This window comes from Phyllobates terribilis, unplaced genomic scaffold (genome assembly GCF_046119375.1).
Source record: "Phyllobates terribilis strain yellow unplaced genomic scaffold, ASM4611937v1 Scaffold_11__3_contigs__length_659146591, whole genome shotgun sequence".
Classification (NCBI taxonomy): Eukaryota; Metazoa; Chordata; class Amphibia; order Anura; family Dendrobatidae; genus Phyllobates; species Phyllobates terribilis.
Genome location: NW_027362771.1, coordinates 566,429,817 through 566,457,476, shown reverse-complemented (window position 1 = coordinate 566,457,476; position 27,660 = coordinate 566,429,817). Strand labels below are relative to the sequence as shown.

The 27,660-nt window shown below is 43.2% G+C and overlaps 1 protein-coding gene and 5 non-coding genes across 9 annotated transcripts in view; 5 read left to right on the top strand and 1 right to left on the bottom strand.

Annotated features, from left to right (window-relative positions):
- The first annotated feature begins 1,984 nt into the window (after positions 1-1,984).
- Positions 1,985-2,057, top strand: TRNAV-AAC (transfer RNA valine (anticodon AAC)). The gene has a single exon. It is a non-coding gene; the product is annotated as a tRNA-Val (tRNA).
- Positions 2,058-8,941: 6,884 nt separating this feature from the next.
- On the top strand, positions 8,942-9,014 carry TRNAV-AAC (transfer RNA valine (anticodon AAC)). The gene has a single exon. It is a non-coding gene; the product is annotated as a tRNA-Val (tRNA).
- A 1,078-nt stretch (positions 9,015-10,092) lies between these two features.
- TRNAV-CAC (transfer RNA valine (anticodon CAC)) lies at positions 10,093-10,165 on the top strand. The gene has a single exon. It is a non-coding gene; the product is annotated as a tRNA-Val (tRNA).
- A 188-nt stretch (positions 10,166-10,353) lies between these two features.
- The window catches only part of CHCHD5 (coiled-coil-helix-coiled-coil-helix domain containing 5), a 24,258-nt gene continuing 6,951 nt past the window's right edge, over positions 10,354-27,660 (bottom strand). For 2 of the 4 annotated variants that reach the window (XM_073654134.1, XM_073654133.1), the window contains exons 3-5: positions 23,240-23,380; positions 22,041-22,191; positions 18,414-21,961 (exon numbers count right to left, since the gene is read on the bottom strand). In XM_073654134.1, the coding sequence (XP_073510235.1) occupies positions 21,950-21,961; positions 22,041-22,191; positions 23,240-23,380 (304 nt within the window). In that variant the 3' untranslated portion in view covers positions 18,414-21,949. The other 2 variants (XM_073654136.1, XM_073654135.1) reach the window with 2 other exon arrangements.
- On the top strand, positions 11,250-11,322 carry TRNAV-CAC (transfer RNA valine (anticodon CAC)). The gene has a single exon. It is a non-coding gene; the product is annotated as a tRNA-Val (tRNA).
- On the top strand, positions 14,066-14,138 carry TRNAV-AAC (transfer RNA valine (anticodon AAC)). The gene has a single exon. It is a non-coding gene; the product is annotated as a tRNA-Val (tRNA).

Sequence of the window (27,660 nt, the reverse complement as noted above, 5' to 3'; positions counted from 1 at the left end):
GATTTCCTGGACAGACAGACAGACAGACGGGATAAGACAATTATATATATTAGATGAAAATCATGAATGAAATGGTTGACTGGTGATCATTCTGCGCCTCCTTTTTGCCGGTCTAATCGATCAACTAGTGAACAATCTCCATCTGCAACAGATGAAGGAGAATTTTTCAGGTCACGTAGAAGATTCCATGTGTGATGAACGAGCGTTTTTGGACACATCGGTCAGTTGCTCAACCAATTCACATTATACAATTATTGTGACCGATGGGTCATCACCATTAGAATGTGAAAGATTATCAGTGGAAATGCCTCTTTAGCCAAAGAATGAAAATGTAATAAAAATATGGTTCAGATAATAAAAGGTTTTCACATGGTGGTGGCCAGCTGAGTCTGAGTACAGTCAATTGATCTACTACTCACAAGAAAACAGAAGAACATCTACAGACTGTTAGAATTTAGGCATTTACTTTTGTTTTTCCCATTTTGGAAAGTAAGAGAAAATTGGTGAGTGGAGCTAGATTAACTCTTTACAGTTGCACCCATGTCATATCCACAATGACAAAAGCATAAGAAAAAAATAAGACACACGTTAACTTTTTCAAAAGTTAAAAAAAAAAAGACAACTAGTGTTGATCGCAAGTGCTCGTTACTCGAGTTTGCATCGGGTACTCGGGTATGCACCGAGTATCGCGGGTGCTCGAGTGACATGCTTGAGTCCCTGCCCAACATGTTTCACAGCTGTTAAGACACCCAAAAAAAGCCACTGTTTATGGCAGGCAATCCCCGCATGTTTGGGTGTCTAATAGCCACGAAACATGAGGGCGGGGACTCGAACATGTCATGATACTCGATGCATACCCGAGAACCCGATGCAAACTCGAGTAACGAGCACTTGCGCTCAACACTAGTCGTCATATTGTCATCATTTTTTTTTTTTTTTTTTACTTTTGAAAAAATCCTAACACTAACCCTAACCCTCACCCTAGCTAAAGGCAAAGCATGAGAAATAAAAAAAATAATTTAATCTAACAAGGGGGATGACAAATATTGGGCTTTTGATCACTATGATAGATCCTAAGTCAGGGACCAATAGAAAAAAATCCCAGCTGTTGCCAGGTGCCAGCCGGCAGATCTTGGCGGGCAATACTCATGCGCCTGCCAATTTGTTTCGGTAACATGAGGAGGGAGGCCGGGGGATGGCGTCGCTGATACCAAAGTACTGTGGGGGGCCTGGAGACATCATTTCTCTCTCCTCTGACATTAGAAGGAGATGTTAGATCATGTCAGAGGAGAGAGAAATTATTTTTAAATCGGACTTTACTTCTTTTTTTTAAACGTGATCACCGATATTCGGTGAATAACGGCGATCACGTGACAGAGGACCGGATAAACTGGCCCTGATCATGTTCTCCAGGGTCTAAACTATATAATGTAATATATATTATTTTTGATGATTTTCCAGCATTATCCTGATATGTGTGTCTTTCAGCAGACCCTTTTCCATGTATATGTCATTTGTGATGAATTTTTAATAAACTTTCCGATTATATTTAATATTGGTTACCCCTTATGTCTTTCTCTATTAGATTCATTCTAATTATTTTGATATTGCTTTCATTAGACGTTTTTGCGGTCTTATATACATGTATACACATGTTGCAAGGTCTCACATTGGCTAAAATGTAGTCTTTAACTCATTTTCAATAGTACAAATCATATGATCTTTGTATCTATACTTTAAAGAGACGATATGGGTAAAACAAACCTTCATAAATCTTAGTTTTGGGTTACTACTTTCTCATTTATCTGATGCAATGAAATTTAGTTAAAAATCACAATCATAGTTAGATTTTTTTCAGAATTATAGTGCAAAAACCCACATTAGACTACAGGTGTAATCCAGTATCACCAGGAACATCACATCAGACTTAGTCAAGCCTCTAGGTTCCACCACTGTCCCAGATCAAACAAGAAAAGACATGGAAGTTTCTGTAGTGTAGTGGTTATCACGTTCGCCTAACACGCGAAAGGTCCCCGGTTCGAAACCGGGCAGAAACACTTTTTTTTTTCTTTTATATATTTTTTTCTATATCCTTCTTTTCAAAGATTCATGAGTGACAAAAGCTCCAACTCTTATAAAGATGTATCTACAAAAGGAATAAGGAAAAAAAACAATTTGACATGTGAGAACAGCTAGTTCTTTACTGCATCAGATTTATTAAAATCCACAGAGGAGAAATCCAGCATGGCCAAAAGAATCCTTGAAAACATTGGGACCAATTCATCATTAGTGGGGGGTTTTAAATCAGTTATTTGTCTTGCATCAGTTGATGGGTTTTTTTTGCTACAATTTCGGAATTTGAACTTTTTGCGACTTTTTAGCTCAAAAAGCTTCATGTTCAACTAAACTGTTGCAAAAAATTCAGGCACACATAAAATCTCTCCAGTGAGGAAGACTGAAAAAGCCGCAATTGATGAATCAGCCGAAAACATCTGGAAACCCCAAAGACAGCCCACAATGACGAACATAAAAAAAACAAATGAACTCATCTCTGTAATCGTCCCGACCCGAAGAATAAAATTATCTTATCACGTGTACCACAAATGAATGATGTAAAAGAAATAAAAACAATTCCTAAATTGTTGTTGAAGTTCCAGAAGAATATTGCGACATTTAGCATTTACATGACAGTCTTGGCCAACTATGCTGGTATGGGCGGGGTGTTGGTGGGGCATTGGTGGGTAGGGGCCCACGTGTCAAATTCATCATTAGTTATGCCTCTAAATTGGCATAACTTAGTCCACAAATGTACGCCAGCCAGGAGCCCCTTATTATGTCATTTTTTACACCTAGGCCTGATTCAACAAGTTTCGAAAGATAAAAAAAGCACATGTCCTGCCACAATACATCATAGGCATCACATGCAGGATTAACTGTCCAATGCAAACACATGGGTAAACACATGGGTAACCACTGTAGTGTAGTGGTTATCACGTTTGCCTCACACACGAAAGGTCCTTTGTTTGAAACTGGGCAGAAACACATTTTTAATGTATATACATATACAATGTTGCAAGAAATCGCATTGTATAAAATGTAGCCTCAACTGATTTTCGATCGTACAAATTATAAGATCTCAGCTTACTAGTTTTATTAAGCCTATACCTTTAATAGACTATAAGAGTGAAACAAAAATATGTTGGCGCTATATAAATAAAAAATATTATTATTTTATAATATTATTATTGCTTTACTACATAGCTCTACAGTCTAGGTATTATGCTGTCAATCATTGTATGCCAGTTTATATTGCCATATAATATTATTGTTATTTCTTTACTATATATATTTGTATTCACTGTGAGAGCATTTTTTTCTGGGGTACATGTCTCTTTTTATAAGGAATTCATTGATCTTATTTTTTTTTAGCATTTTCCATCACTATCCTGAAATGTGTGTCTTTTCGCAGACCTTTTTCCATGTATATGTAATTTTTACGATAATTTATAATAAACTTTACAACTCTATTTTTAATATTGCTTACACCTTTTAGGTCTATTTTTTTTATTAGATTCATTCTAATTATTTTGATATTGCTTTCATTAGATAGACATTTTTTTTCGGTCTTATATAAACAGTCATGGCCGAAAGTGTTGACACCCTTAAAATTGTTCCAGTATTTCTCCTAGAAAATTATTGCAATTACACGTCTTGTTATACACATTTATTTCCTTTGTGTGTACTGGAACAACACAAAAAAAGAGAAAGAAATTGTACATAATTTCACACAAACCCAAAAATGGGCCGGACAAAACAGTTGACACCTTCAACTTAATATTTGCCTTTGGAATAAATAACTACAATTAATCACTTTCTATAACGATCAACAAGCTTCTTATACCTCTCAACTGGAACTGTGGACCACTCTTCTTTTGCAAACTGCTGCAGGTCTCATATTTGAAGGCGCCTTCTCCCACCAGATATTTTAAGAACTTTTCACAGGGGTTTCGGCCATGACTGTATATACATGTTGCAAGATCTCACATTGCATAACATGTAGCCCTCAACTAATTTTCAATTATTAAAATTCATATGATCTCTGTATCTATACTTTTAAAGGGAACCAGTCACATCCTAGTTGCTATGTACACTGCCCCCATTGGTTAGTTAGTGTTGCAATGTGCATCACTAACAAGCTATTTTCATTAAAATCGGTGGTAGTATAATGATTTTATAACCTTATATACACTTTGTCCTACCTGCTCGTATTCAGTCATAGAAGTGTGATTCTCTCAGTCACTGCTGGTGTCGCCCATGTGTTTGAATCCTGCTCCAGGCAAGGTTGCCTCTAGATCGGAAGTGATTGTTTTGTGCTCCTCACTTTAGCTGCTTCACTGCTGAGGAGACTAGATTGGAGTTGCTGGAGTGAGGGCCTCAAAAAATCCACTCCGATGTAGACCGTTCAGCACTGACACCACTAGATCGGAGTAGATTCCAGGATCCTCATACACTCTGCTGTCTAGTCGCCTCTTCTGGCTTTTTATTGTTTTTCTTATGCAATTGCTCATGTTTTTAATGGAGCAAACATCACAAGTCAAAATGATTTTTTTACACTGTTATATAATTTATGTATTTTTACACTTATATATTTTATGGATTTGGGCAAAATTCTTTTTTTTCCTGATTAATGAAGCTTACATTTTTATTGTCGCTTTATGTAATATAAAAAATTCCCCTTATCGGTGATTGTTCAGTTTTGCCTGAATGTGACTCTTCCCATTTGTCCACAGTCCTGTCCGCAGCAACGACATTGTGAAGAGTGGGCAGAGCTCCGTGGGGAGAAGCGTAAAAGAGCGCCCCCGACAGTCACCATAATGTACAGCACAGAAGTGACAAATTATTACAGGAATGTCCGCGGTCACTGGAGAACACTGCTGTTATTATTTACGCCACTTTTGTGATGTCAATTATGATGATTCTGTCGGCTGCGCTCCGTCACTGGCTGAGACTTGTGGTCATACAGGAAAATTTTAATTCTATCAAAACTGAACAATCAGAGCTATGTGTAATTTTTTATATTACAGAAAGCGATAATAAAAAAAACCTCGCTTTATTAATTAAAAAAAAAAATTTGCAAAGTGACCGAGCTTTCTCCCTCTGACCCTTTATTAAAGGGGATATCCGTTCCTGTCGTTCAGCTGCCTCTGCTGACGTCACGTCGACAGAGCGTGACTGACAAAGTCATTCTGATTGACAGCTGGATTCCCACTGTCTAACTGGGGGAGAAGGCTGTCAATCAGAATGAGTCAGACATCACGCTCTGCCTGGTCAACAGAGGCAGCTGAATGCCCGACAGGAGCGGTCTGTGACCGCTTTGTGACGGTGAGGAACACCGCCGGGCACAACAGGCAGGTAAGTAGCAATTACCTGCCTGTTAGTGCTTAGGCACATTTTTTGTTTTTCATAAAGTACCGGATATCCCCTTTAATGAAGGGTGAGAGGGAGAAAGCTTGGCCACTTTGTGAACTTTTTTTTAATTAATAAAGTGAGCTTTTTTTTATTATCGCTTTCTGCAATATTAAAAATGACACATAGCTCTGATCAGAGGCGAACAAACCGTCGGTGCAGCTGATGCAACTGCACCGGGGCCCGACCGTGCAGGGTGGATAATAATGAGGGCAATCTGGCCAGTTTCTCAGAGCCCAAGGCTCCTGGGGGCCCATTGCCAGATTGCCCTCATCACATGCGGCGGGCAGGGAGCGTTTCCCTGCAGCTCCGCTGCCTACAGGAGAAAATGGCATCGGAGTTGAAGGGATCCGTCCTCTGCTTCCTGCCTGTCCGCGCTTTCTATGTGACACAGATGCGCGCTGCTTGATGATGTCAGCAAGCAGCACGCGGCTGTGTCAGGGAGAAACTTGCTGGAGAGGACGATGCTGCAGAGGAAAGGCAAATTGTTTTTTTTATTTTATCCAATACACTGGGGCAATGATGGGGGGAAAGCAATGATGAGAGTGATGGGGGGAAAGCAATGATGGGCTTGATGGGGGAGAGCAATGATGGGTGTGATGGGGAGAGCAATGATGAGGGTGATGGGGGGAGAGCAATGATGAGGGTGATGGGGGGAGAGCAATGATGAGGGTGATGGGGGGAGAGCAATGATGAGGGTGATGGGGGGAGAGCAATGATGAGGGTGATGGGGGGAGAGCAATGATGAGGGTGATGGGGGGAGAGCAATGATGAGGGTGATGGGGGAGAGCAATGATGAGGGTGATGGGGGAGAGCAATGATGAGGGTGATGGGGGGAGAGCAATGATGAGGGTGATGGGGGGAGAGCAATGATGAGGGTGATGGGGGGAGAGCAATGATTAGGGTGATGGGGACAGAGCAATGATTAGGGTGATGGGGACAGAGCAATGATGGGGGTGATGGGGACAGAGCAATGATGGGGGTGATGGGGACAGAGCAATGATGGGGGGTGGTGTTTGCTTATTTGCTCATTTGAGCTGGAACAATGGTGGAACTTGGAGGCTTGAATAAACCTGCTGTGATGTTCCTGGAGATACTAGATTGCAGCTGTAGTCTAATGGGGTTTTTTGCACTATACTTCTGCAAAAATCTGACTGATTTTTAACAAAATTTCATTGGATCAGATAAATGAGCAAGTAGTAACCCCAAACTAATGTCTCTGAGTTTATGAAGGTTTGTTTTCCCCATATAGCCTCTTAAAGGGAACTTGTCACATCCTAGTTGCTATGTACACTGCCCACATGGCTTTATTAATGATGCAATGTGCATCACTAACAAGCTTTTTTTCATTAAAATCGGTGGTAGTATAATGATTTTATAACTTTTTATACACTTTGTCCTACCTGCTCGTATTCAGTCATAGGGGTGTGATTCTCTCATTCACTCACTGCTGGCGCCGGCCAAATATTTGTATAGTGTCCATTTTAGGACATGATCAGATATCAAAATGAAACATCAGAATGATGTCTAAATACCCTGTCTGACAAGTGACTTTCATAAGTGACTTTTACAACTATAATAATAATAATTAAAAAGTCACTGTTCGCTGATAGGACTTGAACCCAAAATTCTGCATTTAGAAGCCAGTGGACTAACCTCTAAGCTATAAAACCAGTTGAAGAAACCTAGGAGTTCTATTTGGTTATATGATTTTCAGTGCAAACTTGTCTAAAACTCATTGGGACTTATGTACAGACTGCAAGCAAGCCCAATTCAAATGATGTGTGATTTTGATGTGTGAGTCTCATGTGTGACTTTCTTCAAACATCAGAATCAGAATGACTTTTAGTCATCCTGAGTATTTTCATGGTTGATCTCATAAGACAAGAAAAGCTACCAGTCAGTATTACTTGACTGGATAGCTTAATGGTAAGGCAGCAGCCTCTGAAACTACAATGTCTGAGTTCAAATTCCATTGGGAATTATATATATTTTTTTGTAATTATACCTATTAAGCACACAAACTACAGGGGTGTTTTACTTTTAATTTCTATATCTAACATTCTGATTGTCATCCTAACGTGTTAAGAGTTTCAGACCCGCTGTCTATTTGCATGGTAAATTACATAGCCAAAGTAAATTGGGAGTTTGCAGCCAGTTCTTGGGTGGATGGAAAGAAAAAATTACAATAAAGAAATTTTATCATTAGACCCCTTTAAGAAATTATGCAAATGTACAGTCACTTGGAAATAGATATTTAGTAAATTAGTGGCTCCCAATTTACTTTGGCTATGTGATTTACCATGCAAATAGACAGCGTGTATGAAACTCTTAACACATAAGGATGACAATCAGAATGTCAGATATTAAAAGTAAAACACCCCTGTAGTTTGTGTGCTAAATAGGCATAATTAAAAAAAATAAAATAAATAACATTCCTATTGGGATTTGAAACAAGCCATAGTAGTTTCAGATGCTGATGCCTTACCATTGAGCTATCCAGCCATCCGGACTATCCTGCATTGCAACCTTTCATCAATTTTTCTCTGCCATCCGTGACCAGGGAGATTTGCTACAGTGCCATGGGTTGGAAACTTCTTGATTATATTGTGCATCATGGATAAAGGAACATCAAGATCTCTGGAGATGGACTTCTAACCTTGATATTGTTAATATTTTTCCTTGATATTGTTAATATTTTTCAACAGTTTTGGTCCTCAAGTCCTCAAAAAGCTCTCTTCTTCTCTTTCTGTTCTCCATGGTTAGTGTGGCACCCAATGCAAAACTTGAGTCAACTTCTCCCCATTTTATCTGGTTTCAGGTGTGATTTTCATATTGCCCACACCTTTTACTTGCCACAGGTGAGTTTGAACGAGCTTCACATGCTTGAAACAAAGTTGTTTACCCACAATTTTGGAAAGGTGCCAACAATTTTGTCCAGCCTCTTTTTGTGTGAAATTATATCCAATTTGCCTTATGTTCTCTGTTTTTTTTGTGCTGTTCCAGTACACACAATGGAAATAAACATGTGTATAACAAAACATGTGTAATTGCCATAATTTTCTGGAAGAAATACTTTCTTTTTTGGAACAATTTCAAGGTGTCAAAACTTTTGGCCATGACTGTATATATACATGATGCAAGTTCTCACATTTTAAGTCCTCAACTCAATTTCATTTTCAATAGTACAAATCATATGATCTCTGTATCTATACTTTTAAGAGACTATATGAATAAAATAAGCCTTCTTAAACACAGAGACCTTAGTTTGAGGTTATTACTTGCTCATTTATTTGATCCAATGAAATTGTGTTAAAAATCCCAATCACAGTCAGATTTTTGCAAAACTATACCGCAAAACCCTACATTAGACTACAGGTGTAATCCAGTATCACCAGGAACATCAAATCTGATTTAGTGAAGCCTATAGCTTCCACCATTGTCAGTCTCGGATCAAACAACCATTAACATGGAAGTTTCTGTAGTGTAGTGGTTATCACGTTCGCCTAACACGCGAAAGGTCCCCGGTTCGAAACCGGGCAGAAACAGTTGTTTTTTTTTTTTTCTTCTTTTATAATTTTTTCTATATCCTTCTTTTCAAAGATGCATGAGTGACAAAAGCTCAAGCTCTTATAAAGAAAGATGTATCTAAAAAAAAAAGAATAAGAAAAAAAACAATTTAACATGTGAGGACAGCTAGTTCTTTACTGCACCAGATTTATTAAAATCCACAAAGAGGAGAAATCCAGCATGGCCAAAAGAATCCTTGAAAACATTGTGCTCAATTCATCATTAGCGGGTTTTTTAAGTCACTTATTTGTCTTGCATCAGTTGATTTTTTTTTTGCGTCAAATTCTGAATTTGAACTTTTTGCAACTTTTTATATCAAAAAGCCTCATGTTCAACTAAACTGTTGGGAAAAAAAAAACAGGCATACATAAAATCACTCCAGTGAGGAAGAATGAAGTACACTTTTGAAAAAGCCGCAATTGATGAATCAGCCGAAAACATCTGGAAACCCCAAAGACAGCCCACAATGACGAACATAAAAAAAAACAAATGAACTCATCTCTGTAATCGTACCGACCCAAAAAATAAAATTGTCTTATCACATGTACAACAGATGAATGATGTAAAAGAAATAAAAACAATTCCTAAATTGTTGTTGAAGTTCCGCAAAAAAATATTGCAGTAGTGTTTACACGCCAGTCCTGGCCAACTATGCTGATATGGGCGAGGTGTTGGTGGGAAATGCCTCTTCAGCCAAAAAATGGAAATGTAATAAATATGGCTCAGATAATTAAAGGTATTCACATGGTGGGGGGCCAGCCGAGTCTGAGTAAGGTCCATTGATCTACTACCCTCAAGGAAACAGAAAAACATCTACAGACTGGAAGAATGGGTTCTGAGCCTGCAATGCAGCTTCAAGTAAAAAAAAAATCCCTCCATTCTTGTAAGTTTAGCTGCTGCCTGCAATGATACAAGTTGTGGGTTCTATATCAGATTACATGAAGAGAATTATTTCATTAATTGAGAAAAGACATCGAACTGAGAGTCACTGGAAGACAGGACACAGCCTTAACGTACGGGGAAGTAGTACAGTCTCATCAAGATGGCAACCAAGAAGTTTCTGTAGTGTAGTGGTTATCACGTTCGCCTCACACGCGAAAGGTCCCCGGTTCGAAACCGGGCAGAAACAGTTGTTTTTTTTTTTTTCTTCTTTTATAATTTTTTCTATATCCTTCTTTTCAAAGATGCATGAGTGACAAAAGCTCAAGCTCTTATAAAGAAAGATGTATCTAAAAAAAAAAGAATAAGAAAAAAAAAAAAAACAATTTAACATGTGAGGACAGCTAGTTCTTTACTGCACCAGATTTATTAAAATCCACAAAGAGGAGAAATCCAGCATGGCCAAAAGAATCCTTGAAAACATTGTGCTCAATTCATCATTAGCGGGTTTTTTAAGTCACTTATTTGTCTTGCATCAGTTGATTTTTTTTTTGCGTCAAATTCTGAATTTGAACTTTTTGCAACTTTTTATATCAAAAAGCCTCATGTTCAACTAAACTGTTGGGAAAAAAAAAACAGGCATACATAAAATCACTCCAGTGAGGAAGAATGAAGTACACTTTTGAAAAAGCCGCAATTGATGAATCAGCCGAAAACATCTGGAAACCCCAAAGACAGCCCACAATGACGAACATAAAAAAAAACAAATGAACTCATCTCTGTAATCGTACCGACCCAAAAAATAAAATTGTCTTATCACATGTACAACAGATGAATGATGTAAAAGAAATAAAAACAATTCCTAAATTGTTGTTGAAGTTCCGCAAAAAAATATTGCAGTAGTGTTTACACGCCAGTCCTGGCCAACTATGCTGATATGGGCGAGGTGTTGGTGGGAAATGCCTCTTCAGCCAAAAAATGGAAATGTAATAAATATGGCTCAGATAATTAAAGGTATTCACATGGTGGGGGGCCAGCCGAGTCTGAGTAAGGTCCATTGATCTACTACCCTCAAGGAAACAGAAAAACATCTACAGACTGGAAGAATGGGTTCTGAGCCTGCAATGCAGCTTCAAGTAAAAAAAAAATCCCTCCATTCTTGTAAGTTTAGCTGCTGCCTGCAATGATACAAGTTGTGGGTTCTATATCAGATTACATGAAGAGAATTATTTCATTAATTGAGAAAAGACATCGAACTGAGAGTCACTGGAAGACAGGACACAGCCTTAACGTACGGGGAAGTAGTACAGTCTCATCAAGATGGCAACCAAGAAGTTTCTGTAGTGTAGTGGTTATCACGTTCGCCTCACACGCGAAAGGTCCCCGGTTCGAAACCGGGCAGAAACAGGTTTTTTTAAATAAATATTAACCCACTAAAAAATTCTCCACCAAATAAAGAATGTAAAGCCTCTTAAAGAAGCTAAATATGAGACATGTAAACAGTGATGATGTAAAAATTAATATATATTATTGATATCAAGGTAAGGGAAAATACCTAGACACTATAGAAAAATTAGAGCCAATGTATAAAGAGTACAGCTAGACAAGATGCAGAGTACATCCAGACATGATGTAGAGTACATCCAGACATGATGCAGAGTACATCCAGACATGATGTAGAGTACATCCAGACATGATGCAGAGTACATCCAGACATGATGCAGAGTACATCCAGACATGATGCAGAGTACATCCAGACATGATGCAGAGTACATCCAGACATGATGCAGAGTACATCCAGACAAGATGCAGAGTACATCCAGACAAGATGCAGAGTACATCCAGACAAGATGCAGAGTACATCCAGACAAGATGCAGAGTACATCCAGACATGATGCAGAGTACATCCAGACATGATGCAGAGTACATCCAGACATGATGCAGAGTACATCCAGACATGATGCAGAGTACATCCAGACATGATGCAGAGTACATCCAGACAAGATGCAGAGTACATCCAGACAAGATGCAGAGTACATCCAGACATGATGCAGAGTACATCCAGACATGATGCAGAGTACATCCAGACATGATGCAGAGTACATCCAGACAAGATGCAGAGTACATCCAGACATGATGCAGAGTACATCCAGACATGATGCAGAGTACATCCAGACATGATGCAGAGTACATCCAGACATGATGCAGAGTACATCCAGACATGATGCAGAGTACATCCAGACAAGATGCAGAGTACATCTAGACAAGATGCAGAGTACATCTAGACAAGATGCAGAGTACATCTAGACAAGATGCAGAGTACATCTAGACAAGTTCACAATATGTAGCAGACAAAATGAGTAAACAGAGCATATATATATATAAAGAGTGCATCTTGGCAAAAATCAATGGGAAGAGTGCAGCAGGGGGAGGCCGCAGAGGATAGTCCCGATGCCAAGTCCAGGACCCCAGATTGGTTTTGGTCTGACAAATGCACACATCGCAGGCGGTCAGCACTCATTCGCAATTTTTAGCTATAGAATTACCGTAATTGTCTGAGTCAACGGTTTGGAGACATTAAAGGAACCATAAGGCTGTGTGCCCACGATGCATTTTTCAAGCGTTTTTGCTGGGAATTTTCCGCAGCGTAAACGCTTGGGAAACGCATGGTAAGCCTTCTGCCATGGTCCCCTATGCAATTCCGCACTTTCAATGCCCATGCTGCGGATTTTTCCGCAGCGTTTATGCTGCGCTCAAAAATCCGCAACATGTCCATTAATTTTGCGGAAGTGCTGCGTTTTCGCCGCCATTGACTTGCATTAGAACGCACCAATTACGCAAGACTGCATCTGTACTTACATAATTGGCGCGTTCTAATGTGCGGAATTGCCGCTCCAGAAACGCTTAAAAAACGCATAGTGGGCACACAGCCTTATAGTCATATATGGTTGGAGATTGTGTTGTTCAGTTAAGTGTTCTTTACGAAGGAGCCACTTCCAGACTACTCCTTGCCCAACAAAAGGGTCAGCAGTTGAACTTCTTTCCCCTGACATGATCTGTCGGAGGAAGAGTTGGAAGCCCCCGAAACACAATAAAATGGTCGTCTGATTCTAGGGTTCAGATTCAGTTTATCTAATGTGTATATGGATTTTATCATCCTGAAAAAGTGGGAAGCAGTTCTGAGATCAATACATTAAAGGGGTTGTCCTCTACTCAAAAAAACACTTCTCTATCACTATGTCCCACCATGTAAAATAATGAAAGCCTATATGCACTTCCTGTACTGGTGCCATTTCATCAACATCAGCGTCTGGTCTCCCGTGACACTTGGTCATATGAGCCCTGCAGCCAATCAACTGATATCCAGAAGAAGTCAGGGAGCATAAGCAGCGCTCACTTCTTTAAGAGGTTAGTTTCATCCAAAAGAAGCGAGTGAAGCGGCTGCAGATTGGCTGCAGGGCTCATGTGGCATAACAACTTGTGTTGAGTGAATTTATTTGGCATTTCAAATTCATGTTCGTATTCGGGGTTCCTGCTTGATTGCGCGCCCAAAAAAATCAGCTCCGCCGACAAACATCCCTGATTTGCCACGCTGTCACGCATCTGCGTGACAGCATTGCAAATTAGGGATATTCGTGGGCGGACCCTATTTTTTCGCGAACAAGTCGGAACCCCGAACACGAATGTGAAATGTCGAACAAATTCACTCAACACTAATAACAACGTCACGCAAGCCCCGGGATAACCGGCACTCGTGTCACTGGAACGATACACCGGAGGTTAGACTGGCAATTTTTATTTTACCGGGGTGGCTATATAGTGAGAAAAGGCTGTCCGAGTAGTGGACAACTCCTTTAATATTCAAACAGTTTATAATTATTGAACCATATCCCACATATTGGTTTTGTGACTACAGTTCTATGTTATACTAGTACAAACATTTCTGACAACATTACCCAACTAACGACACTGAATGCTTGACATATATACAGGTTATATTATAGTTCTCACCATTCTCAGGCTGCTGACATGAAAGTGATCTGAAAAGGCAAAAAAAAACCAATGGACAATAAGTAGTTAGGTATGTAGGCTAGTAGAAAAATAAAATAGTCACCTGCACACATGGTGTGCAAACACATCATTTAGAAAGGTTTCTGTAGTGTAGTGGTTATCACGTTCGCCTAACACGCGAAAGGTCTCCGGTTTGAAACCGGGCAGAAACATCTTGATTTTTTTCTTTTTGCAACCAATTATTTATTACTTCTTCCAAGCCTATTGCAAAAGAGAAACAGCTGTGTCCCTCAAGAGGAACATGGACATAAGAGCAGCAGTAAAGCAAATAGACACTAGAGTTGGCCAAACACATCTAAAAGTTGGTGGCCAAATACTCTGCTGGCTGATATCTGTTCCTTCCAACTCTCCCATACAAATGCACATTCAGCTCGGATGTGTGAAACCGGCCTTAGATGGTTAGGAAGTTCTGACAAAATTGCAGGGTTGGGCTAGAAATTCAGCCATATAGCATTACATGAAGTAGAACTCGGGGGGGCACCATACAGGCTACGCTCCCACCTAGCTTGGACATTGCTGTCATTCATGTGAATCTTATGCCATACTTCTGGTTACAAAACTCTGAGCAGTGCCAAGGGGGTTTAGAGCTGTATAAAGCTCCTCTATAAATAACGGGCAGGCCAAGAAGACAGACCAAAGCCATCTTATATCAGAAGATCATTTTAGTTGGATTTTCCCTTTGTACAAATTAAAAAATAATAATTAAGATGCAATTCAGATCCTTCTATGATCTAAAAAAAAACAACTTAGGACATATCTGATTACTGTCATATTAATTGGCTCCGATCAGTAAAAACGTGTGATATCTGTTCATACAAGTCCATATTCTTGGCTCAATTGTTGCATCAAAATGAAACATCTTAATACAGTTAAAAAGAATAGGAGAGCCGACTTTGCAATAGAAGAGTCGTCCAAAATTCCAGCTGAGAGGTGTATGAAGCTTGTTGATGGTTATAGGAAGCGACTGATTGCAGATATTTATTCCAAGGGTGCGCAACCAAATATTAAGCTGAGGGTGCCAACAATTTTGTCCGGTCCATTTTTGGGCTTTTGTGTGAAATTATGACCAATTTGCCTTTTTTTCAGTTTTTTTTGTGTTGTTCCAACACTCACAAAGGAAGCAAACATGTCTATAACAAAATATGGTAATTGCAATAATATTCTGGGAGAAATACTTGATTTTCTGGAACAATTTCAAGGGTGCCAACACTTTCGGCCATGACTGTATATACACTGCTCAAAAAAATAAAGGGAACACTGAAATAACACATCCTAGATCTGAATGAATGAAATATTCTCATTGAATACTTTGTTCTGTACAAAGTTGAATGTGCTGACAACAAAATCACACAAAAATCATCAATGGAAATCAAATTTATTAACCAATGGAGGCCTGGATTTGGAGGCACCCCCAAAATTAAAGTGGAAAAACACACTGCAGGCTGATCCAACTTTGATGTAATGTCCTTAAAACAAGTCAAAATGAGGCTCAGTATTGTGTGTGGCCTCCACGTGCCTGTATGACCTCCCTACAACGCCTGGGCATGCTCCTGATGAGGCTGAGTATTGTGTGTGGCCTCCACGTGCCTGTATGACCTCCCTACAACGCCTGGGCATGCTCCAGATGAGGCTCAGTATTGTGTGTGGCCTTCACGTGCCTGTATGACCTCCCTACAACGCCTGGGCATGCTCCTGATGAGGTTGCGGATGGTCTCCTGTGGGATCTCTTCCAGGATGGCACATCAATGCGAGCTGTGGCAAGAAGGTTTGCTGTGTCTGTCAGCACAGAGTCCAGAGACTGGAGGTGCTACCAGGAGACGTGGAGGGGGCCGTAGGAGGGAAACAACCCAGCAGCAGGACCGCTACCTCCGCCTTTGTGCAAGGAGGGACAGGAGGAGCACTGCCAGAGCCCTGCAAAATGACCTCCAGCAGGCCATAAATGTGCATGTGTCTGCACAAACGGTTAGAAACCAATTCCATGAGGGTGGTATGAGGGCCCGACGTCCACAGATGGGGGTTGTGCTCACAGCCCAACATCGTGCAGGACGCTTGGCATTTGCCACAGAACACCAGGATTGGCAAAGTTGCCACTGGCGCCCTGTGCTCTTCACAGATGAAAGCAGGTTCACACTGAGCACATGTGACAGACGTGACTGAGTCTGGAGACGCCGTGGAGAGCGATCTGCTGCCTGCAACATCCTTCAGCGTGACTGGTTTGGCAGTGGGTCAGTAATGGTGTGGGGTGGCATTTCTTTGGAGGACCGCACAGCAGGATGCAGGACAATGCCAGACCTCATGTGGCTGGAGTGTGTCAACAGTTCCTGCAAGATGAAGGCATTGAAGCTATGGACTGGCCCGCCCGTTCCCCAGACCTGAATGCGATTGAGCACATCTGGGACATCATGTCTCGCTCCATCCACCAACGTCACATTGCACCACAGACTGTCCAGGAGTTGGCGGATGCTTTAGTCCAAGTCTGGGAGGAGATCCCACAGGAGACCATCCGCAACCTCATCAGGAGCATGCCCAGGCATTGTAGGGAGGTCATACAGGCACGTGGAGGCCACACACAATACTCAGCCTCATTTTGACTTGTTTTAAGGACATTACATCAAAGTTGGATCAGCCTGTAGTGTGTTTTTCCACTTTAATTTTGGGGGTGCCTCCAAATCCAAGCCTCCATTGGTTAATAAATTTGATTTCCATTGATGATTTTTTGTGTGATTTTGTACAGAACAAAGTATTCAATGAGAATATTTCATTCAGATCTAGGATGTGTTTATTTTTTTTGAGCAGTGTATTTAAATATATAGAAATAGAAACATGGGCGTATATGGGTTCTACTATACCAAGTAAATATTTGGCTTGATTTTATTACTGTTCAATATATCATTATATAGTCTGTACACAGATATCCTTGAAGACTGTATAGTTCAAAGTCAGTTTCATGTATTCGTATGCATTGTCAAATCTTTTGTAATAAAAGCATCACTCACGGCAACATTTTTTGGATCATCCCTTGTGCCAAAGATAATTCTGCATGGTATAGAAATGGAGAAGCTGAGCAGAATGATATATAGGTTTGTTGGAAAAGTTGCAGCAAAACTTAAATTTTAAGAATTTAAATCCCTGGTCTTTGAATGCATAGGAGTCCAGTGGGTGGTCCTACTAGTAATTGACAACTATCTCCATGCAAAGTCATACAGTAACTTCTGTTAATCACTAGTAGGAACACCCACTGGACTCCTATGCATTCTAAGACCAGGGATTTCAGTGAAAAAATACAAGTTTTACTGAAACTTTTCCTACAACAATGTATATTAATCTGACCAGCTCCTCTTGCTCTTTAAATTCTTGCCTGCAGATCATAGACCACTTTCAACATGGTGGGTTTCCGTTTAAATTTAGATGACTTCCTTTCCTTATTTTTAACCTAAGAGTAGATAATGGAGGTCAGAGAACATGCGGCTACTTGTCATGATAGGTATGGAAAGAACCCTGCGTACGCCGATGGGAAAAGGGGGAGAAGCCCAGCGACTAGGGAAAGGGGGAGTGGAGACCCCTAGGCAGATCTAACAGCACCCTGACTCCTCTATTGTCCCTAAATAGGTTCCACACCTATCGCCGAGTAGGATACCTTAGCCCTGGCTGTCCCTAGAGCTAGGCCCTAGATAGGGAGGGGAAGGGGTCAGCATTAGTCAGCCCCACTGCAACTAAAGACAAACAAGGGAAACAGACAAGGGGATACACTTAGCTTTGAGAAAACACCAGAAAGATAACGACTACAATCCACAAAAGGAACTCCAAGAAGAATCCAGCCGACTGCAAGAATTCCAGACCTGAACAGAGGAATTAACTCTATCACCAGCAACTCTTTGGAGAAACTGAGTGTATTTAAAGATTCAGCAAGGGGGTGTTAATAAGCAGCAGAAGGTCGCTCGCGATCACAGCTGTGTCCTAGAGAGGGAGGGATGATGAAAGGATCAAGAAGGTGTCTGCAAGGCCAAGCGCAGCTACCTTCTACAGCCGGATCCAGAATGACTGTCTGTCAAACCTGACACACCCATGACACTACTGCTGTGAAATCATTGGAGAGACACACTGCTACTCTATTAGGGCTGTGGAGTCGGGTAAGCAAAACCTCCGACTAACTCCTCAATTTCCCTGACTCCATAGCCCTGCCTCACTACTGAGCAAGTACATAAAGTGCAGCACAGATTCATCTAAACTTAGATCAGGAACAGAACAGACATTTATAGGACATTTCATAACTTTCCCAAATTCTTATGAAAACATTTACAGCACATCCTGCATTGAACTACTGTACCAATTTATTATATATTTTAGAAATAAGTCCATTGTATACAGACTACACCAAAATGGACACCAACTCCACAGCCCTGATTATAACAACGAGACCTGTAACAAAGTGATGAGAGAATGAGAGTTAATTAGAAGGATCCCCACAATACCAAAAATAGGTGGGGTTCTCATTACTTAGGCTACGTTCCCACGATGAGTTTCTGGTGAGTTTTTTTACGCTGCGTATTTTTAAAAAAATGCAAATAACCTATTTTACTTAGTCCAAGAAAAAGTAAAGTTTAACGGCACATCTAAAAAAATAGATAACATCTTCAATTGTTATTCCATAAATATCAAACAATTGAAATCCACAAGCTGGTGATAGAAAAACACTCCGACGCGTTTCTGGCACTATGTGCGCGCTTAGTCGGAATCAAATATTACGATTTTATCTATTTTTTTTATGTACCGTTCAACTTTACTTTTTCTTGGGACTAATTTCCTGACGGTCAGCAGCATATGAAACATCACCTATTGCATACAAAGTCATTTACTGTACGGCGAGCGATTTATTCACTCTTTAGCATAACCTATTTCACGTCATGGGTGCAGAAAATCTGCAACATCAAAAACTCACCAAAAGCTAATCGTGGGAACGTAGCCTTACTGTCAAATTGGCTGTGTCCATATATCCAATAGATTATAATAAAGGGTAAGTGCAAAACTTCAGGCGGGATTCATGATTCTGCCAGTTGCTCATTAGCAACAGTCTACATTTATTCAGATGATGGTGTATGCGCCGCGTTCCCCTAAATGTACAACCTTCTCTCACTACAAACACAGGGATCCATTTAATCGAAACTCCAAAAACAGTAGTTTGCCCCGAGCAAGCAATCAAAGCTCAGATTTCATTTTTTTAAACTGTTCAAATAAGATGATAATTGTGCCGATTGTTGTTATAGGCAACACAGACTGCTTTTATAATGTTTCTGTGCTGATTACAGGTCTGCAGATAAACGGCCCCATAATCAGCAAGCTGCAATGCTCTGAGTGTTCTAACACCTATTGAAAAACTATAGATTTTTCAGCAATTTGTTCTAAGGCTATGTTCACATTTCCACGATGAGCTTTCGGTGAGTTTTTGATGTTGCAGATTTTCTCCACCCATTAAATAAAATGGTTTAATTGCATTTTTTCAAATCAAAGCAGTGTAAAAAAAAAAACAACTCACCAAAAACTCATCGTGGGAACGTAGCCTTAAGGAGCCCATGACACTGGGCAACATTTGGGAGGTATTGACTGATGAATAGATTCACTAGTGGTTTTATCCATAACTAATTCATCTTTTTACAAATTACCCCAAAAATTCAGATTTGACAGAATCCAGAGATTCTAGTGAATTCCAGCACGCACAGGGGCGGGTTGAGAAAAAAATAAATCTTATACTCATGCTGATTCTCCAATTGACTCCGCTGTCTTTGATCTACTTTCTTCCAGGCCCATGGCATTGTAGTTCTTCATTAGGCCCCATGCTCATCACTGACATTAAAGGGGTATTCCCATCTCCAAGATCCTATCCCAATGTGTAGTAGGTGTAATAATAAAAATTATTAGCAAATACCTCCAATTAGAAAGGTAGTGTAGTTCTCCTGATTCACTATATCGCTTACCCCATGTTCAGGGCATTGCAGTAGCTTAGGTATCCATGGTTACGACCACTTATATAGTGACAGTTAGCTAGTTGCTAGTGGTTGTAACCATGGATACCTAAGCTACTGCAATGCCCTGCACATGGGGGTAAGCAACATACCTTATCAGAAGAACTATACTATATTTCTAATTGGAGGCATTTGCTAATATTATTATTAAACATACTACATATTGAGATAGGAACCCCTTGAATCCGATAGTCGCACCCCATGTGACCGTGTGCAGCGCAATGCATTTAATATAAGTCAATTATACGTGTTGCACCCCACATGACTATATAGGGACTAGTGAAGAATGGCAGCACCAGAGGCCCAGAAAGAAGACAGAGGAGCTGATGGGATTACCAGCATCAGGGAATATATTTCTTTTTTTTTCTATTTTATTAACCCCTTAGAGGGAGATAATTTACAACCAATTTATTTTCCGCAATTTAGATTTCCCCCATCGATTTTCAGTAATTCTGCAAAATTGAAATTTCATCCTCCTTTCCTAGGACATCGCAAGACCTGCCGATTTGGTGAGGTCATCTAGAATTTTGCTCTTGTCATAGTCGCTCAGATCCTTACGCTTGTCCATATTTCCAGCTTCCATCATTTAGTATCAGAACCATGAGATAATCAATGTTAATCGCTTCTGCTGTCAGCGGTGTGGGGTTGGCTGACTTGCATGTAAGCCCGAGTTCACACAGGCATCTTTCATGGTCTGTATACAGACCTAAATTCAACTGCAGGTCTCCCGAATCAAACTTAGAGCCACATAGACACATATGAGGCTGTAAGTTCAGTTCAGTAAGTGTGAACACGGCCTAACAACCTGTATCTCGTGAATGTATACGTTTATACAACGTGGACACACGAGAACGTAAGGAGGTGCACAGATGCAGTAGAGTGCAGGAGCCTACAGGGGGCCTCACAGCAGCGTCCATTTTATTAATTAAAAACATATCTCAGAATAAGAGAATACTGGAAACGCACAGTACAAATTATCATCAGCCATGCGCCATAAAGTTACTTCCACTGCAATGGCAAAAGGTTAATTCCTACAAGTTTGCTCTACATTACAGTATCTCTTCAAACTAGTCAGGCATAATTAAAGGGGTTGTCCGGTGAAAAACAAGTTATCACCAATCAGTGGGTCCGACCCATGATAAGAACGGGGCGACAGTGGGAATGCTCGACAGCTGCGCCATTCATTCCCTATGAGGCTTCTTCCAGCCGCCCCACAGAGAATGAATGGGGAAGGGTTGGCTCCATTTTGTAATGGGGATAAAAGTTCCCCATTTGGTAGCTTGGGGTTCAATCACTAGGACCCCACACCAATCGATCAGTAAATTATCAGCTATTCAGCACATAGGTGATAACTTGTTTTCATTGGACAACCCCTTTAAATATCATCATGCTTCTTTAAGGAGTACATCACAGATCTGCCAGTTATGGCGGTTACTGTACCTGAGGATCACATAAGCAGAGGCAAAAATTCCCGAGTAGATATTGCAGGTGTTATTAATCAAAACTGGCTTAGAGATGAACAGGCCTCGTTTCCCATAGCAACCAATCAGAGGTCAGCTTTTATTTCGTAAACTGCTCTGGGAAAATGAAAGCTGTGCTGTGATTGGTTGTTATTAGGTAACAAGGCCTGTTTGTTCTCTCTGCCATGATTCCCAAAACAACAATAGAAAATCTGTCCCAATTACATTTAACACAGGATCCTGTAGAGATTATGGATTTGCAGAAGTATAAAAGGGGATTTTCACCTTGAAACAGGATAAATTACACATAAAATATAAATACTAGCCTATAAAAACAAAAAGGGTAGTATGAAATGCCTAAATCTATCCCGTTATAACACCGGCTGTACATTAATGGGTCGTCTATGAAACCATAGTGGTCACTCTATGAGAGTTGTATGAGGCACATGGGGTAAGGTCCTCACCGGACCACTGTGTCCGCGATCAGTTCTGGACCTGTGAAGACAGAAACGTGGGGGGTGAATATAATGATGGCGAGCTGTGGGCTCCGTCTGATAGAACGCCAATATATTACCTGGTCAGCCACCTTCACGCTCTCGGCACACTGAAGAAATTCGGTAACGTGCTTGGAGCAGTTTTCCACCGCCGTCTGGTTTTGTTTCAGACATTGCTCGAAAGCCGCAAAGGGTTCGGCACATTGACTACGAATCTTCCGTATTATAGGACTGAAGGGAAAAAAATGGAATATAGAGCGAAGGAAACTGAACACAGTTATCAAAAGTAACAAATGTTGACCCATGGCGACCAATCGGTGCACCAAACCAAAATGTCGGCCACGACCACCTAAGGAAAGCCCTGGCGGCAGTCGTGTTCCGCCTCAGTCAGTCATTGGACATTTTCAGTGTCAAGCGTGGAACAGAAGCTGAGGGAATTTTTTATTTTTATTCTTTTTTTAACCCCTTACAGACATACGACACACTCACATTATTAGCCGGCTCCCTGACTTTGGCGGCTCAGCAGATGACGGCTGTGATATTCAGCCATCATCTGTCTCAGACAGCGGCATCTACAGCGCGTCGGCAAGGGGCCGCGTCATCCCTGATCGTCGCCTCCGTGACACAATCTGGGTGCCGCCAGTGAGTTGCCATGACGGCCAGGGGGTCTGCTGAAGATAACGACCAACTTTTGGCTGGCGCTCACAAGAGACCGTGATTTTTGCTATTTACAGCAGTGCTGTGGTATTGCTGTATATCGCACAAGTGATCGGATACAGAGAAAAAAAAATAAATAAAAGTGTTTTTTTTTTTAAATATAAAACTTCAAAATCACTCCCCTTTTTCCATACACTCCCCCCCCCAAAAAAAATTTAATTACAAAAAAAATAAGACGTAGTATTGCTAGGTTCAGAAACGGCCAATTCTATCAAAATATAAAATTAATTAACCCAATTGGTAAACTGCGCAATGAGAAAAAAAAATCTAAACGCCAGAATTACAGTTTTTCGGACTTTGCAACACTGGCCAAGAAAGGGTTAATTCATAGCAGTCTAAGCTACTTAAAAATATTATTTTTTACCTTTTTATCAAATGGTCAATCCCCGTTTAGGTTGTGCGAATGTAAAAAAGAATTTAAGAAAACACAATTTCCCACATGAGACGTGCCCTACACTAAGGTGTCAAACTGCACCATACTACATAGAACAGCTACAAGATGGAAACGAGGGCGTCCGGGGAGCACAACCCTTTAATGACCTGATCTCTTAAAGTTACTCACTGAGATGAAGTACACTGCGCCACCTTCACTTTCTGCTCGTGACAGTCCTGCTGCCAGCTTCCCGGCTTACTGCTCACACACGTCCCGTACTCCTCCAGCTCATTGCGGCAATACTTAGCTGTGACCTCCAGGGCGGCCTGCCTGTGATTGGGAAACACAAAAGAAGGCTGCAACAGGTGGGACATCATGAAGCAATGGAGGACGATATTCAGTATGTGGTTCAACATTAACCACAAACAACCTCTGTTCTCTTATGAGTCCTTTGGAATTACACAGTGTGCCATGCAGAGGCGTCCCCTTCCCTCTGTGAATGGGACGACAGGCGTAGCCTTTCCCCTCTGAGCACGTTCCCAGGCGCGGCTGCCCCGTTTCCCCTCTGAGCACGTTCCCAGGTGCGGCTACACCCTTTCCCCTCTGAGCACGTTCCCAGGTGCGGCTGCCCCCTTTCCCCTCTGAGCACGTTCCCAAGCGCGGCTGCCCCCTTTCCCCTCTGAGCACGTTCCCAAGCGCGGCTGCCCCCTTTCCCCTCTGAGCACGTTCCCAGGCGCGGCTGCCCCCTTTCCCCTCTGAGCACGTTCCCAGGCGCGGCTGCCCCCTTTCCCCTCTGAGCACGTTCCCAGGCGCGGCTGCCCCCTTTCCCCTCTGAGCACGTTCCCAGGCGCGGCTGCCCCCTTTCCCCTCTGAGCACGTTCCCAAGCGCGGCTGCCCCCTTTCCCCTCTGAGCACGTTCCCAGGCGCGGCTGCCCCCTTTCCCCTCTGAGCACGTTCCCAGGCGCGGCTGTCCCCTTTCCTCTTGGAGCAGGTTCCCAGGCGCGGCTGCCCCCTTTCCCCTCTGAGCACGTTCCCAGGCGAGGCTGCCCCCTTTCCCCTCTGAGCACGTTCCCAGGCGCGGCTGCCCCCTTTCCCCTCTGAGCACGTTCCCAGGCGCGGCTGCCCCCTTTCCCCTCTGAGCACGTTCCCAGGCGCGGCTGTCCCCTTTCCTCTTGGAGCAGGTTCCTAGGTGCAGCAGTCCTGTGCCACCCTGAGCAGGTTTCCAGGAGCGGGCATCCCCTTTCCAGCAGAGCGAGTTGCCAGGCAGATGTGTCCCCTTACCCTCTGAATGCGTCAAAAGGCAGAGACATCCCCTCTTCCCCTGAGCAAGCCACGCAAGGTGCATGTGAACCCTTCACTCTTGAACGGGTTGCTAGACGCAGGTGTCCCCTTCACTCCATAGTGTCCCTTCAGAGAGTGTCAGCTATAGATAAGGCGGGGGTGGGGAATCTTTTTTCTTCCAAGGGCCATTTGGTTATTTATACCATCGTTTGGGGGCCGTACATATAGCGCACTAACTCCACACACAAAGCGCGTCCTGACGCTGGCACTGGTGTCAAGACGTAATCATTCATTGCACGCGCCTCAGCAATCAGTAGTGAACACTGAGTGAGTGCTCATAGAGCAAGAAGACATTAATGGGCCGGTGGCCATCAAAACACAGCTGCTGGCCCAAGCACTGTGGTCCCCAGGAATCTGCCCAGAAGCCAGAGAAAAGGACATTGAGGGCAGTAAACAGCCCTTGGGCATGAAGTTTCCCATCTCTGCCTTAAAGGGAGTCCGACACCCCCAAACACAAACTACTTACACTTATATAGGGGAACTAACCACTATAAGAATCCTCCTGCCCTATAGATTTCTGTGCACACACCGACACTGCAGAGCCCGATGACACATACACAGTGTCAGTGCTTACGCACAGGGCCGATCAGTCAGGATAATGGAAGTTTCAGGATGTAGCTGAGCACACAGGACTCATCATCTGCACATAAATTAAAATGCTTTTTCACAGCCAGGAAAATCCTGCCATACATACTGCAGTAATGAGCCTCACAGTGCCCCCTGTGTACCTGTGTGATCGGTATCATGGGCGCTCTGGGGGTGATGGACTCCTTTACCAGTGAGTGAACGAATATAAAGGGCGACAGGCTCTGTACAGCGCCGCTGAATTCGTCGGTGCTTTCTGCACAGGCGTCATTGTGACACATGACAGCGTTATCACTGAGCAGAGTGAGCTTACACCGTCTATTAATGGAAGGCCACTGAGATACCCCAAATTCCAGTGCACGGGACGGCTAAGCAGGCCACCCCTTCCCCGACCACTGCAAAAAATACACGTAAAGCACATAAGAAATGTAAGAGAGAAGCCTGGCGAGAGTCACCGGCCGGGGGGCACTCTCAATACTGTCACGTCCTCCGCACTATGTATACAGCTGTACATGCAGGGGGAGAGCGGCACCGTCTGCACGGGTCATACATGCAGGGGGAGAGCGGCACCGTCTGCACGGGTCATACATGCAGGGGGAGAGCGGCACCGTCTGCACGGGTCATACATGCAGGGGGAGAGCGGCACCGTCTGCACGGGTCATACATGCAGGGGGAGAGCCGCACCGTCTGCACGGGTCATACATGCAGGGGGAGAGCCGCACCGTCTGCACGGGTCATACATACAGGGGGAGAGCCGCACCGTCTGCACGGGTCATACATACAGGGGGAGAGCCGCACCGTCTGCATGGGTCATACATACAGGGGGAGAGCCGCACCGTCTGCACGGGTCATACATACAGGGGGAGAGCCGCACCGTCTGCACGGGTCATATATACAGGGGGAGAGCCGCACCGTCTGCGCGGGTCATATATACAGGGGGAGAGCCGCACCGTCTGCACGGGTCATACAGTTATGTGAAAAAGTTTGGGCACCCCAATTAATCTTAATCTGAGGATTGTCCTTGACTGATCTCACCATTCTTCTTCTCTGCCTTTCTGATGTTTTTCTTGGCCTGCCACTTCTGGCCTTAACAAGAACTGTCCCTGTGTTCTTCCATTTCCCTACTATGTTCCTCACAGTGGAAACTGACAGGTTAAATCTCTGAGACAGCTTTTTGTATCCTTCCCCTGAACAACTATGTTGAATAATCTTTGTTTTCAGATCATTTGACAGTAGTTTTGAGGAGCCCATGATGCCACTCTTCAGAGGAGATTCAAACAGGAGAACAACTTGCAAGTGGCCACTTTAAGTAGCTTTTCTCATGATTGCATACACCTGGCTATGAAGTTCAAAGCTCAATGAGGTTACAAAACCTAAAAAATTGCTTTAGTAAGTCAGTAAAAAGTAGGTAGGAGTATTTAAAACAAGAAAATGATAAGGGCGCCCATACTTATGCACCTGTCAAATTTTGTTTGAATGCAGATTGCACATTTTCTGTTAGTACAATAAACCTCATTTCAAGGCAGAAACATTACTGTGTCCAACAGTTATTACATATATCAAACTGAAATAGCTGTTGCAAAAACACAAATTTTTATAAAACATTAAGCTTAAGATTAATAGGGGTGCCCAAACTTTTTCATATAACTGTATATACAGGGGGAGAGCGGCACCGTCTGCACGGGTCATACACGCAGGGGGGAGAGCGGCACCGTCTGCACGGGTCATACACGCAGGGGGGAGAGCGGCACCGTCTGCACGGGTCATACACGCAGGGGGGAGAGCGGCACCGTCTGCACGGGTCATACACGCAGGGGGGAGAGCGGCACCGTCTGCACGGGTCATACACGCAGGGGGGAGAGCGGCACCGTCTGCACGGGTCATACACGCAGGGGGGAGAGCGGCACCGTCTGCACGGGTCATACACGCAGGGGGGAGAGCGGCACCGTCTGCACGGGTCATACACGCAGGGGGGAGAGCGGCACCGTCTGCACGGGTCATACACGCAGGGGGGAGAGCGGCACCGTCTGCACGGGTCATACACGCAGGGGGGAGAGCGGCACCGTCTGCACGGGTCATACACGCAGGGGGGAGAGCGGCACCGTCTGCACGGGTCATACACGCAGGGGGGAGAGCGGCACCGTCTGCACGGGTCATACACGCAGGGGGGAGAGCGGCACCGTCTGCACGGGTCATACACGCAGGGGGGAGAGCGGCACCGTCTGCACGGGTCATACACGCAGGGGGGAGAGCGGCACCGTCTGCACGGGTCATACACGCAGGGGGGAGAGCGGCACCGTCTGCACGGGTCATACACGCAGGGGGGAGAGCGGCACCGTCTGCACGGGTCATACACGCAGGGGGGAGAGCGGCACCGTCTGCACGGGTCATACACGCAGGGGGGAGAGCGGCACCGTCTGCACGGGTCATACACGCAGGGGGGAGAGCGGCACCGTCTGCACGGGTCATACACGCAGGGGGGAGAGCGGCACCGTCTGCACGGGTCATACACGCAGGGGGGAGAGCGGCACCGACTGCACGGGTCATACACGCAGGGGGGAGAGCGGCACCGACTGCACGGGTCAAACACGCAGGGGGAGAGCGGCACCGACTGCACGGGTCATACACGCAGGGGGAGAGCGGCACCGACTGCACGGGTCATACACGCAGGGGGAGAGCGGCAC